Genomic DNA, 14383 nt, shown 5'->3' with positions numbered 1-14383 from the left:
ACTTTCAATATGTCCTCTAGTAACATGATAGTCCCCCAAAATTCAAATTGGTGCATTTTTTTCTATTACTTAGTTTTTTGGGAGCTGGGGGTGGGGAAAACAAGCACACATGGAATTTAGATTTTTCTTTTCTATTTCACCTGGCATCACTTCTAACACAGAAATTGACCAAGTAATAGTCAATTAGGTTGACTGCTGTCACTGTACATGTGAAAGAAACAGCAGGCATAGGAGCTGCCTCCCAAAGGCAGCTGCAGTAGGGCAATGACTTACTTATTACAGAGATTTGTGTGCATGCAAGAAAACAGATCTAGGATGCCTCCTTGACAGCTGACTTTTATTAAAAGGCCATTTGGGAGTGATGACACTATAAACTTTATTTGCTACTCTACCAATAAATAAATAAATATATGGACCTATAAGGGAACGAAAGTTAAAACAGCCTATTTACATAACACATATTTTTACAAGCATTATTGGCTTGAAGTAGCCAACAATCAGGTAGGATACTCCAGAATTACAACAGGCTATACTTTATACATTTTATTCAAAATGGAGTCAAGGCTGATCATTCTAAAAAAATACCTAAAAGATGAAACATCTAGAAAGAGAAGTTGGCCAACAATGAAAGATCTTTCTCATTTCAGCAAACCATCTACTATGTGGTCTAAGGTGTATTCAAAGATAATTACTGGGATTATTGTAAATATATTCATTTTCCAAGAATCTAGACACAAAATGCACAGTAAAATTAGCTAGAATATAAGACAGTTATCTTGTGCTGGTTCAAGAGATACTTCTGAGCATCACACTGTCTTAAGGTCATTGTTAGCTATGTCAGCCACCATTCTGCTGCAACTATAGAAATACGCTGGATAACAGGTAGCTTCTCCATGTAAGGTAAAGCTACCTCACAGAGGTGTCTTATTTATTTTGCTAAGAAACATTTTGAATCAGATTTACTCCATACAACTAGACTTATTACATTTAACTTTTTTTCCTTAAAACTGTATTTTCTTAATTTAAAAAGTTTTTATTTTATTTTATGTGCATACATGTCTTCCTGCATGTATGTAATTATACCATGTGTATGCCTGGTACATAAAGAGGCCATGAAAGAGATCACCTAGAAGTGGAGTTACAGATGATTGTTAGCCATGATGTAGATTTTGGGAACCCAATCTGAGTCCTCTGAAGAGCAGCAAATGCACTCAATCACTAAACAATCTTTCCAGTCTTATTTTTGGATTATTTTTTAAACTCTTTCTTTTTTTTTAGGAGTTTTCTCATTATTTTCTTCGGTTTCCTCTATCTTCTTTCTCATCTGTATTTTTCTATACCACCATTTACCTGTTTTTTTTTTTCAATCTGTCCTTCAACCACACCAATAACAACAAAAGCAGCAGCAACCACTTCTTCTTTTTAAGGGAATACGAGTTTATTCTAGGGACATTTGGAGTGATCAGGGCTATAGAGCATACTTAGGTCAACCGAAAGTCCATGTTCCAATATAGAAACAGAAAGTACTAAATCAAGGCAAGTTTAAAATACATTAGTGGGTACATCAGAGAGGCAGATACACACAGACAGGGGACACATTTCATAGGCTCAAGATGGTATCTGATGATATTCTTAGCTTTGGGTCAGTAAAAACATCAGGAATGCTTTGTTAAGTTAATATATTCCAAAAGAATTTCTCTAGTAGATAGAAGATGCTATTTCCAACACAGAGGTGGGCAAGGATTGGTTGTTTCAAGGGCTAAAGCTATTCTAAGGTAAAATGACTAGTCCTGAGACCTCCAGAATTTCAATCTTTCCACAGTACTAAAGTTCAAATTAGTCAGTCAGTCTCTGCAGACACAGCTTCTTTCTAGGAACCCTCACCACAGTTCTTCCTATTGACTAAGCATTATATATTGTGCATGCAGGGGCTACATATTATTTATTAACTATTACAAGGTCTCTCATAGCTAAGAAGACGGACTCATTTTTAGGATCTGATGTAGATGAGGCTGAGTAGTGGGCACTGTACTTCAATTTCTTTATGGATCCCACAACCACTTTATCTATGGCATTTTTTTTATATTGAGAGTATTTTTTTCTGTTAGTTAGCTTTGTGAATCACTGCTTTCATCATTATAGTAAAGTAGATAATAAAAAGACAGTTTAAACATGTTCATGTTTATCACTACCTGAAACACAGCCTAGAATCTAAGAAATCTGAGTTCTAGACCCAATATCATTAGCCTGCCTATGTTTTCCAGTAAATGACTTAACCCTCCCTTGAGCCTGGTTTTCTTACAGAAAATGAAGGAATTGGATCTGAAGACATGTAGTAGTCATTTGTCTCTAATATTCCTCAACCATGATTTGTCAGACATTATATAGGATAACAATCGTGTATGCCAATTTAAGTACATACACACTTTACTGTAGACCTTGGGTCATAAGTTGATCCTATTAGTCTATAATATTTGCTGTTGTTCCTCTACTCTTAGGTGCTGAGAATGTTTTTATTCACAACCTAAATTTTCAAGGAGAGAGACAAGTTCTGATTTACCTCAGGATCTTCAGTAATTACTGCAGTTCTCAGAACTTCTTACATCTATCACATGGACTATTCAGTATCAATGGGTTTTGCCTACTTAGTTACCAACAAAATCTAGTTTATTGAATATGATATTTTTCTGTGAAATTGGACAAACTGGTGGGGACAATAAGTCAGTATGAGACAAGACTGACTCAGAAGGGAACTACTGTTCACTTCCTAAACAATTCATAAGAACTTACTCTAAAATTTTATGTAAGAATGTGACTACAATTTCGTTCCTATAGAAAATTGTGACTTTGGAGTCAAAGGCTTAAAAAAAAATCACAGCTTTTTGGAAACATAAGAGGAAAGTTATAGAAATAATAATAAATCTAATAACAGATTTCTACCCCTCAAATTCCAGAGGAATAAAAATTACTGCCATGACTTATATTTGTCCCTAACAATAAGATTTTAGTGAACGGACTCCATTAAAAGCAGTTCTCAGAGTCATAGGCCGATCTTGTAAAGAGCAAATAAAAAATCTCCAGACCCATTATAGACCTCCAATTAAAATACTGGTATTTGTCTCGGTCACTTTATTTAGAGTACGCATTCTCTGCATCTTAGATTTTATATTTCGAACACTTAATGATGATTAATTGTAAAGGACACATGTAAGAGTAGACTGCAGCTAAATGATGCATTTGTAATTCATGTGAAACAACATAATTAGTTCTCCAAGGGTTCATCAATATATTATTCTACTAAACAGAATACTTGAAAGTCCCACTTGAGTTTTAAATGCAATATGAAGCCTTTATTTTAAGCATGGCTTCCTCCGTGTAATATTCTCATAATTATTTTCCAGCAACATGAAATATTAGGTTGATTATTTTTATTCTAGCTGTTAGCCCCTCATGCTGCAGAGAAAGAAACTTCATGAATTCATTCATTTCAAGACAAAACTGAAATATTTGAGAGTCATAATTAAAATAAGAAAACAAGGAAAAGCTCTGATTTCAAAATAATTACAAGTCAAAGGAAATAACTATTTTAGTATCCTATAATTACTAAAGACAGAAAATATTCTTATTGCCTCCATACCCAAATGTAAGCAACGATATATACATGAATAAGACTCAGTTTTATGTACCAAGTTTGATTCATGGAAATAAATTACAAACTTCTAATGTACAATGACATTTTAGTGTATGATTTTTAAAAAGCCATATTTATCATTTTCATATATGTCTATATGCAGAAGACAAACTCTTTTTTACTCTGTATATTATATAAAAATATCATTAAAGTTTGTTAAACTTCTAGAATTAGTTAATGAGAACCACATAACTAATGTATTTTACAAATATTCCACATCTTCTGTCCTTAAAACTGTACAACTTGGAATCTATATAATTCTGCTTGTACTAGAGATTGAACCAAAGGACATGCCTTTGATAGGCAAGCACTCTTTCTCTGAGCTCTAGCCTTGAACTACATAGGGTTTTTGATAAAAGGTTGGTTAAGGCCATTTATCTCCTATTTCTTCTAGACTTCCCAATAATGTAATTTTCAGACTTTTGTCTGTTTTTAGAAAATCCATGACCTCAAAGAAGAATTTATATTTCTGTACCATGCCCTGACAATGTGGCAAGTCCTATAAAAAGAGGACGCCAATTGGCAAGAATTCTGTCACTGAGGACTATACATGTAAGAGTTCTATCTCTGATGGTGGAATTTGGGGAGGGATGACAGTGAGAGATTAACTGCTAAACTGCTCTCAATAACAGATGGTAGTCACTCTTTGCACATGCCATTTTCTTTATTAAAGGATAAAAAATATAAAGTTGTAATAATAAGAAGAGAACAAAGAAAAGCAAGGAACATGCAAGTGAATTCACCACCCAGCAAAGTTGACACCTGACACATTTTTGTGAAAGTGGGAAAGGAAGAATTAAGACCATAAGTTCAACAGTCCCAGAGTTTATCTACATGCAAAATGACAATGCACTAAAAAAGAACCATATCATCATATGCCCAATAGAGGTCATCTAAGTAAGTATATAAAGCATTGCAGAGTGCATCACTTCTCTGCACCCCTACAAAACAAAACAAACAAAAAACTATATCCTTGAACGACTGTTGTGGAATCAGAGAGTATCCTAGTCTAGACTACGTAGAACAGCTGTTCTTCTATCTTTTTTTTTTTTTTTTAACAGAAATAACGTACAGAGGAGTACTGTGTGAGAGAAGAACCTTTTCTTAGTTAGGTTCCCTTTTAGGATATACAGACTTTGAAAAAAAAATCAGTCTTCCTTATCAAGTGAGATAACAACAAGGCTAGAGATTGGAATTCCTTCCCTCAGAACATGATGGAAAAGTCTAGATTAGCTCTAGACACTAAACTGGCCTCCTTCAGAAATTCTCCTTATAAAGTATCTGGGAAATCATAGGACCTTCACCCAGTAACTGAGGGAAGCAAATGCAGAGATCCACAGCTGAGCATTGGGTCGAACTCCTAGAGTCCAGTCAATTATGAGCAAAGGGGTCAAGACTATGATGGGGATACCCACAGAAACAGCTGACCTGAGCTAGTGGGAGCTCACTGACTCTGGACTGACAGCTGGGGAACCTGCATAGGACCAAACTAGGCCCTATGAATGTGGGTGACAGTTGTTTGCCTTAAGCAGTTTGTAAGGCCACTGACAATGGGATCAGTATTTATCCCTGGTGCATGAACTGGTTTTTTGGAGCCCATTCCCCCATGGAAGGATACCTTGCTCAGCCTAGATACAGTAGCGAGGGCCTTGGCCCTGCCTCAAAGTGATGTGACAGACTATGCTGACTCCTCATGGGAGGCCTTACCCTCTCTGAGGAGTGAATGAGGGGTAGGATGCGGGAGGAAGGGAGGGAGAGGGAACTGTGATTGCTATGCAAAATGAAAAAGACTGATTTTAAATTAAAAAAGTAAATTTAAAATAAGAAATTTTAAAAGTAAAAAAGAAAGTGTCTGGCAAAATGGCACTTATAACTAGGCATTTATGTATCTTTATGAACAAAGTTTCTCCTTCCTTAAGAATTTCAAAGAAATATTCTTGAGGCTGAGCAAAGACCACAGCAGTTTTGAAAGATATAGGAAAGGATTAGATATCATAGGTACTCAGATAGAAAAAACAAAGGGCTTCAGGAGACCAACTTGAAAATCATAGCGCTTTTTTTTTCTATAATAGCTGTGAGAATCTATGTGTGGCAAGTACCCAGAGATTCAAATCCAATTAATTGATTAATTAATTAATTGTGTGAACATGGGTGTGTATGGGTCATAGTGCATTGTAGAGGTCACAGGACAACTTGCAGGTGTCAGTTCTTTTCTTCCACTCTGCGGATCCAAGGAGTCACGTTCAGGTTATTAAGCTTGACTCTAAGTATCTTCACTCATTGAGTCATGTTGCAGGACCTAGAGTTAACAACAAATCAACACACACTACATAGAAAATCTTGTATTTTAGCCTGCATTTATTTTTGCAGTGACTGTGATTCCAACCCAGGATTATATGAATGATGAGAAAGTACCCAACCACTGGGCTATACCATCAGCCTTTATTAAGCATTTTTATACAACACAGTAACAACAGATAATAAAATGAGTATTCACTGGAACCCTCTGAATTGTGAACCTAACAAACGGTTCCCTTATGGCATTACAGTTCATATATGAGGTGTCTTGTAAACAAGTTCATGTATGGAAATCACTGTCACTTATTGGTGACACTATTTTTGGAGATTCTGGAAACTTTGAGAGGTAGAAATTAGCTTGAAGAATTAGATCACAATGGGTTGGAGGTGGAGAGTCTGAGGACTGCGTTTTGTCCTTGGCTCCTCTCTGTCTCTGTGCTTTCTGTTCGCCATGAGATGAGCAGCTTCTGCTATATATTCCTACCACCATGGTGTTCAACCTTCTCACAGTAGCCAAGGACTATGGAATGAAAACTTTGGAAATTTGAAATCTCCCCCCTTACATTATTTTTCTCACATATTTGATCGCAGAGCTGTAAAGCTAACTAACGTGAGGTACTTCAGATCACCTAGAGTTGCCCTCTTAAAAAGTACCATGTCCAGAAAAAGAAATTTTGTAAGAATATTTGCTGTGTTAATCACATGACAACATAGGAGAGGCAGTAAAGGACATACTCATGTTTCTGGTTAAAGTATGTTATCCTTATAATAACAAAAAAAAAGTCAACACCTAGAGATTATTCATTATTGTCCCACAATCGAGACCTTAGGTATCGTTTGGCATGCTATTTTCGGAGCCTAACAATTAAAATGCTTCATTTAATTTTTAGCATGGCAGTCCACCCAGAAATTTAGCTAATGTAGAAGTAATAACAAGGTACATTAAAGAAGACATACCCAAACTGATCTGAGAGTTCCAGCATCATAAGAAACATTCTGAGAATGCTTCACTACTTTGGATCACCTTCATCTTGACCCCTCTTAGACACATCTCTGATGTACACTGTCCTCTGCATTGGTGACAAGTGTCTTCCCCACTTTTAGAAGAATATCTGCTTTTCTATTCTGTAGACAGTATCATTTGACCTCTCAGGTTAGTAACCCAATCCTACTCTACAGCATTTACCCAACTTGGAAATTTTCTCTGGGGAATTGCTTGATGCACTTTGATCCTCAGAAATCTCAGATAGATGACAGACATATTGATATAAAAAGGAGAGCAGCGAGTTCATTTGCTGGGAAGAGAATATCAAGAACTAAACATATTGAATAATAAAAACCAGAGCAGCCGAACCACCTTTATGGCAAAGCAAGAAGAGGGGAAGGTACGACAGACACATGCTCTTGAAGCATGATCACAGATGTGTGGTTACTGTGTCACCACTAGTGGCGGAAAGACCTCCAGTGACAATGCTGCAAGGGGAACATTCTAATTTTCATAAAGCATGACTGGAAAATTATTGCAACAGTTCTTTCTTAAGCCTATACTACCTAAGAAAGCCCATATCTCATACCACCTCTGTTCTTTGAAAATATAAAATCATCTTTTATACATTAAGCATCTACTACAAATGAAAAGACAAGGTACAAAAACAATATATAAAGAAGATGAGGAAAGCTACAAAATGGTTAATATGGGTTCATTCATTCTTGTTTTTCTTTTTCAAGACAGGGTTTCTAAGTAGCTTTGAAGCCTGTCCTGGCACTCACTCTGTAGACCAGCCTGGCCTCAAACTCACAGAGATCCGCCTGCCTCTGCCTCCCAAGTGCTGGGACTAAAGGCATGCGCCACTACCACCTGGCTAATATGGGTTATTTAAAACACTTCAGAGAGACAGAAGCATATGGGACTCAGGTCAGAATTCAAGATCAGAGTCAATTCAGTTTCTACTTTGTATTTTCGGAAAGGCTATCACCATAGAAAATAACTTCTTCTCATGAATAGAATGTTGTTGAACTCAGACTGAATTTTAAATCAGACTCAAATTCTCATCCTTAGCTCTAATACTGAAGGGATGTCATACTCAGCTTAATTGCCTTCCTCTTTTTGGACATATCAAATCCATCCTTTCTTCAAGTCAACAAATCTCACAATATTCCAGTTTCTTTGAATGAATTCAGTCAAGCATCCACTGGTTAGGGTACTGTTTATCGATGAAGCATGCCATAGATGTGCAAACTATAGTTTAAAGTTCTATTTTTCTCTTCATTTTGGAGTTTTTAAATATGAAAAGCATTAGGCTTTTAATTTTTCAATTACAGACTATATGACTCATAATTATTTTCTAAGAAAACATTATAATAAAGAACCTTTCCTAATTCAGTTCTACGAAATTATTTACCCATGGAAGTACCAATTTGTACAAGAATTTTACAAGAGAATTAGTTTCATTGTTTTATATCATGTTAGGATGGGAAGCTAAAACATATTATTATTTCTTTTCTTTCTTTTTAAATAGATGAGTGAGTTTAAGACTTAAAAATAGTTGTAATGCAAATCCAATCTGTGTTACACTTCATTTTTTAAAAGAAATGTAATGCCATTTTTTTGGATGGCATACATTTATTTATTTATTTATAACCTCTGAGCAATCTCTCCAGCCCCCATCTTCATTTTATGAAGGTATAATCCTCTCACATTTTGTAGTGTCTGAATTCTATTAGTAATGATCTGGAATGGTTTTTACCACTTAAAGTTGACGGTTTTCTTATGTTTCTTTTGTTTTCAGTGCGTTAGATGGCTTTGCTCCTGTTTCTTTGGTTCAATACACCCACATTTTGGCTATTTAACAAGCAATGAATTCCAAGCCTACCAGTCTAATATTGTCTTGGACTGGTTGTTCTTACCAGGGAAGAGATAAGTAAAACAAACAGTAACCATGATTTAGACATGTATTTTTTTCATCAAGAAAATAGATCAAGATGTATATTTAATCTGGCATCAGGAGGAGTTTCTGGGTATTACATCTAGGGATGTATACTAGCATCACACAGTCTTTATAAGCATTGTTTTGAAAACCAGTTTTCACCCCTTTATTTTTTAATTTTTCTTCTTATTCCTTTGAACATATTTCAAATTTTAAATTCTAAGATTTTATTTTCTATCCCATTTATTAGTAAAGCATAATATATTGTCTTAGGAATTCCAGACTGTCATCCTATATACCTAAATAGAGTATTTGGTTTTTATATTAAGTCCCAAACTGTCATCATGGAATCCTGTCAGATATGTAGGTACCACTTAATCCCCCATACTTACTTTTTCTTAAAATTTTTACTGTGATCGTGATGGGGAGAGGGGGAATTCCAGATGGCCTTTTATAAATTTGTCATTCAAGGAAAGAGGCATAAACCTACATTAACTTATAGTACTCACCTAAGTAAAGGAAAGTTCCCATTTAAATAACAATTTGCTGATGTTAACAAAATGGTGACACAGAAAGTCCCAAACCTAGTTCCTGCCTAGAAAAAAACAATTTAATAATATATCAACAAAAACTACCTTACTGATAGTCCGAACACACTGAACCTGATAGAAGAGAAAGTGGGAAGTACTCTACAACACATGGGCACAGGAGACCACTTCCTACATATAACCCCAGCAGCACAGACATTAAGGGCCTCATTGAATAAATGGGACCTCCTGAGACTGAGAAGCTTCTGTAAAGCAAAGGACACTGTCACTAAGACAGAAAGGCAACCCACTGACTGGGAGAAGATCTTCACCAACCCCGCAACTGACAAAGGTCTGATCTCCAAAATATATAGAGAACTCAAGAAACTAGACCGTAAAAGGCTAATCAACCCAACTATAAAATGGGGCACTGAGCTGAACAGATAATTCTCAACAGAAGAACTTCAAATGGCCAAAAGACACTTAAGGTCATGCTCAACTTCCTTAGCTATCAGGGAAATGCAAATCAAGACAACTTTAAGATACCATCTTACACCTGTCAGAATGGCTAAAATCAAAAACACCAATGATAGCCTTTGCTGGAGAGGTTGTGGAGAAAGGGGTACACTCATCCATTGCTGGTAGGTTTCGATCCTAATACATGAACTGGCTTTGTGGGAGCCTAGGGTGTTTGGATGCTCACCCTCCTGGACCTGGATAGAAGTGGGAGGACCTTGGACTTCCCGCAGGGCAGGGAATCTGGACTGCTCTTCATTCGAGAGAGAGAGAGAGAGAGAGAGAGAGAGAGAGAGAGAGGTAGAATGGAATGGGGGGGGAGGAGAGAGGGAGGGGTGTGGGGGAGGGAGCAATGTGTGGGAGGAGAGGGAGGAAAATGGGAAATGGGGAGGAGGCGGAATTTTTTTTTTCAACAACTAAAAAAAATTAAAATAAAAGGAAATGCCGATTTCTATTCAGAAATTACTAATAGTATTCTTTCATTTTCTTCCTGTACACAGAGGAGATGAGGGGAAGGGTATGGGGTAAGGAAGGGAGCCTTCTGAAGAATTTTTTTTGTTGTTGTAGAAATGGTTTCTTGTACCTTCAATTACCTCATGGCAGGCAATGACTACTCTGGGCTCCCTTGAGGACAAAAGCGGTGATTTGTGCTTACAAATATGTAACTGTATCCCTAAAAATGAGACCATGCTGAAAATTTGCCCTGAGATGTTTAAAGAATGCTGGGTTTTGACTAAAATTTACATGTAAGTCAATGGCAAATGACAAATTTCAAGCTTCAGAAGTTCAGGCATTGATCAGGGAATTGGAGCTTCAAAGCCACAAAGCTGGAATAAGGAATAGTCAACAAAAGCTGTATAAAAATGCATCAATGCAATCTGGTCACCTCCAGCAAAAATCAGCCAGGCACAGCGGTGGAGAATTCTAATTTTGTCAATTTAGTTGAACTTCTTAAGAAAATGAGAATGCAATCCCAGTCAAGAGGTGATAAACTTTCAAACAGACTCCATTTGTTTGTGCCCTATACAAATTGCTACATTTTTTTCTCACTTCAGGAAGTAGAAGAAACAAGATTATTCTCAGTTTATAAAAGAGGACACTAAAGATAAGAGGTTTGATTGGGGCAACAGAAGTAGGAAATGACAGAATTTGGATGCTTTAAGAATTGCAAGTCTAGCGATCTTTTCTCCATTCTAGGCTACGGAGACCGAGTCTAAGGCTCTGCTGAATCAGACAAGTTAATATTTGATGAATTACCTTTGGGTGTGAGATAGGTGCTACAGTTAGTCATACTGAATTATCTTTGGTATTTACAAGATCACTTTGACATCCTAGGCATTTTCCTCCTTGCTTATCAACTCCACTACCTTCATGCTCTCCAATTACACATTCACCTATGAATAATATATATATATATATATATATATATATATATCCTACTGTATTATATACATTTGATATTAATGGGTATTCTACTCTGTGCTACTAAGCATGTGCTATTGTTTTAATCTAAGGCAGGTTTGTTTCCTCATTGACTAAGGTAAAGTGATAAACATGATTTTTAATTTTATGCATTCATCAAAGCATGAAAGAATACTGTCCAGATTAATAGAATATTGAATTAGACTCTAATATCTACTTTATGTGGAAGCAATAAAGTCACAGAAAATAACCTATTTATAAATCAGAAAAGACAAACAATATCAATAATATTGGCTACGTATTGGTATCATTATCACCAGCTACTGTGCTAAGTTATTTATCTTCATTATCTGATTTAATTCTCAAAACAACTTTATTAGATAAACATTTTTATATACATTTTACGCATGAGGAAGCTATGTTTAAGTGCAAGCGGGTAATTTGCCGAACTTCAACAACTAGTGATGTTGAAAAATGGATTAGAATCTACTTTGTCTAGTTAAATATTGCCCCTCCTTTAACCACTGTATCACTGATATCGATAGTTCAGTGGTATTTGAAGAAAGAGCTGAGATACTTGTTAAAATATAAACTCCTTTTTGTGTTATATTGCAATTTAGTAGATCCTTCCTGGGTGCAGTCTAAGACTTTTAATTTTAGTACCTTACCAGGTAATTATTATACTGATTTTGTGATGGACATTGAGAAATTCTGCCACACATTATAGTGACATAGCTAACACTTTTCTCTCCATATTAATTTCAAATGAATCATTTTAAAGCAAATCATACATCTGAGGGTCTCTCTCTGGCGTGATCTCTCTCTCAATAATTGTTCAGTTTTAAATCCATAAAAGGTCACTAGCTCACTGCAGTTGAGAACCTTACCAGAACAGAAATTGTAATGTGATGTGATGTTAGAATACTGATATTTTCATAACGGTTTCATATGTATAAAATAGGGTCAGTCTGACTCAATGAGGCCAAACAAAGCTTTGTCTGGAGTTCTAAGTAGAGGCAGCTAAAGAGGTGAGAGGAGAGGGAAAGGAGAAATGAAAGTAGCTGTCAGAAAGAAAAGAAAGGGAACATAACAAAGATTGAGTTATTTTTTTTAACTTAAATAAGTACATTTCATTCAAAAGACAAAAAGGTTTTGGTTAAAATTTGTGTTTTGACAGCCCTGTCCTTTGCTGGTTTTGTTTAGGTCCTTAAATGACAGGCACACAATCTAATTGGCAGTTGTGATGAAAAGGTCAGCCAGTGAATTCAGCACAAACAAACAAACTTCCCTTCCCATTTCCTGATAAAAGTACCAGGAAAAAAAGATTCATGTGAGCAGGAAGCAGTGGACGACTACCACCCCTCCCTCACAAACGCAAGGAGAGGCTCCACTTTCACTTAGAGATTTAAGCAAATAAATGTAACCACCTTTGAATAATCCCAGCACATATATAGTTTTTCAGTCTCAATGACTGTTTTCTTTCTCCACTTCTGAACTATTAATCTAGTAGGAAACACTTAGAAAATTAAAAGGCTTCTTAGAAAAGAAATCACTTTTGTCCTTGTACAAAAGAATAGTGAAAAAGGTCCTCCTACAGACAGAGTCTGTTAGAAAGCAGATTATTTCCACCACGCTACCCTATTATCCACCTGTCAGTAAAATATGTCCTCTCATTGTTTCGGTTTGAATGCCTATTTTTATCTGACTGGTGCTATATGATCATTTTTTGTATTTATTACCAAGTTCCTCAGGTTGGCTCCCCCTTCTCCACCCCGAACTTCAGCACATGTTTTTCTCTTCTGAGAAACTGGGCCACATGCCTCTGAGGAGAAAGTAGTGCATTATTTCATTCCCACCTTTTCTTCTTTTTTGGCATCTCTGAGGCCTGCTCTGCCCAGAAGTGCTTCCACTCAAGCTGGACCATCAAATCAATTATCACAGCAGTCTGCCTTGCAAATATGAATGGCCATGAATGACAACAGGCAAGGCAAACTTTCAGCTTTGATTTGTCATCGGTCATGTAAATCTGTTCTGGGTCCCCTTTCCTTCTCCTTTTATATCTTTATTTCTCTCAGTATCTGCCTTTCTCTTCTCTTTCTCTCTCTCCTTCTCTCGCTCTCATTCCAGAAGGTCTAGGGTTTGGCCAAGCTCTTCTTATTTTCTGCAGCTGCAGAAAATCAAATCTTCAAATGAAAGCTGCACCTTTGTGAGTGAAAGTCACAGGAGGAAAAAAGGGCTGGCAACCTTTATCACTCTGAAATCTCTCCCGGGTAACCTCTGGGTCTGATTACGACTGCCTGGGAAGGAACATAAGAGCGTTGCATTCTTATTCATTGGGGCTGTTTAAAATTCTTGCCTACTTCTGTATTTCAAGCTTCAATTGTTTTGTGCTTAATGTTACTCATTTCATATCAAGTTCTTGGTTATTGGAAATACTTTAATTTTTAAAATGTTATTATATTCTAGCTAGCAGTTTAAAAAGATTGAGAATGCTATAAGCTAGAGACTGGTTTAAGAAAACTAGAACTAGCTTTTATAATGCTGTGTGTACTCATTAATCCATCACTTTTGTGAGGATGTCTGCAATTTCTAGTATGCTATAGTACTTTACATTTCTTTCCTCAAGCTGGCAGCAATTCTTCTCATTGACCAGTGACACCAGACTTTCACCAATTACATTTATAAATATTGCTTTTAAAAATGAGTTCAAAGCAGTAACATCCCTTGAAAGAACAGGCAAGAGAATAAATTATGCCAAACACTGTTCAGTAGAAATTCTGTGGTAAACATTTAGAATGTATTTTTGGTTGTGAGCATAGCGTTTAATGGCTGAGCCATCTCTTCAGCCCTAAACATTTAGAATATAGATTGTCTTGATTTCGTCAAGTAATGAGGAGTGCCTAAGGCTTACTTATAATCATTTTAAGTGGTGCATTAAGTTGTTGATTCTAATAAGTACTGCATCATAGTTGTGAATACTCAACCATAAGCTACTTTACAAT

General features: G+C 36.2%; 1 protein-coding gene across 3 annotated transcripts in view; it reads right to left on the bottom strand.

Moving 5' to 3' along the window:
• Diaph2 (diaphanous related formin 2) overlaps window positions 1–14383 on the bottom strand; it is a 736918-nt gene that overhangs the window by 77189 nt on the left and 645346 nt on the right. Inside the window, exon 28 of one of the 3 annotated variants that reach the window (XM_075958587.1) lies at window positions 5856–5990. The exons of the other annotated variants lie outside the window; for them this stretch is intronic. Within the exon in view, the coding sequence (XP_075814702.1) occupies window positions 5977–5990 (14 nt within the window). The 3' untranslated portion in view covers window positions 5856–5976. Of the gene's footprint in view, window positions 1–5855; window positions 5991–14383 lie in introns of those variants that run through there. 3 annotated transcript variants of the gene reach the window in all.

This window comes from Microtus pennsylvanicus, chromosome X (genome assembly GCF_037038515.1).
Source record: "Microtus pennsylvanicus isolate mMicPen1 chromosome X, mMicPen1.hap1, whole genome shotgun sequence".
Lineage (NCBI taxonomy): Eukaryota > Metazoa > Chordata > Mammalia > Rodentia > Cricetidae > Microtus > Microtus pennsylvanicus.
Note: the sequence above shows the minus strand (reverse complement) of the source record. Positions and strands in the feature narration are given on the sequence as shown.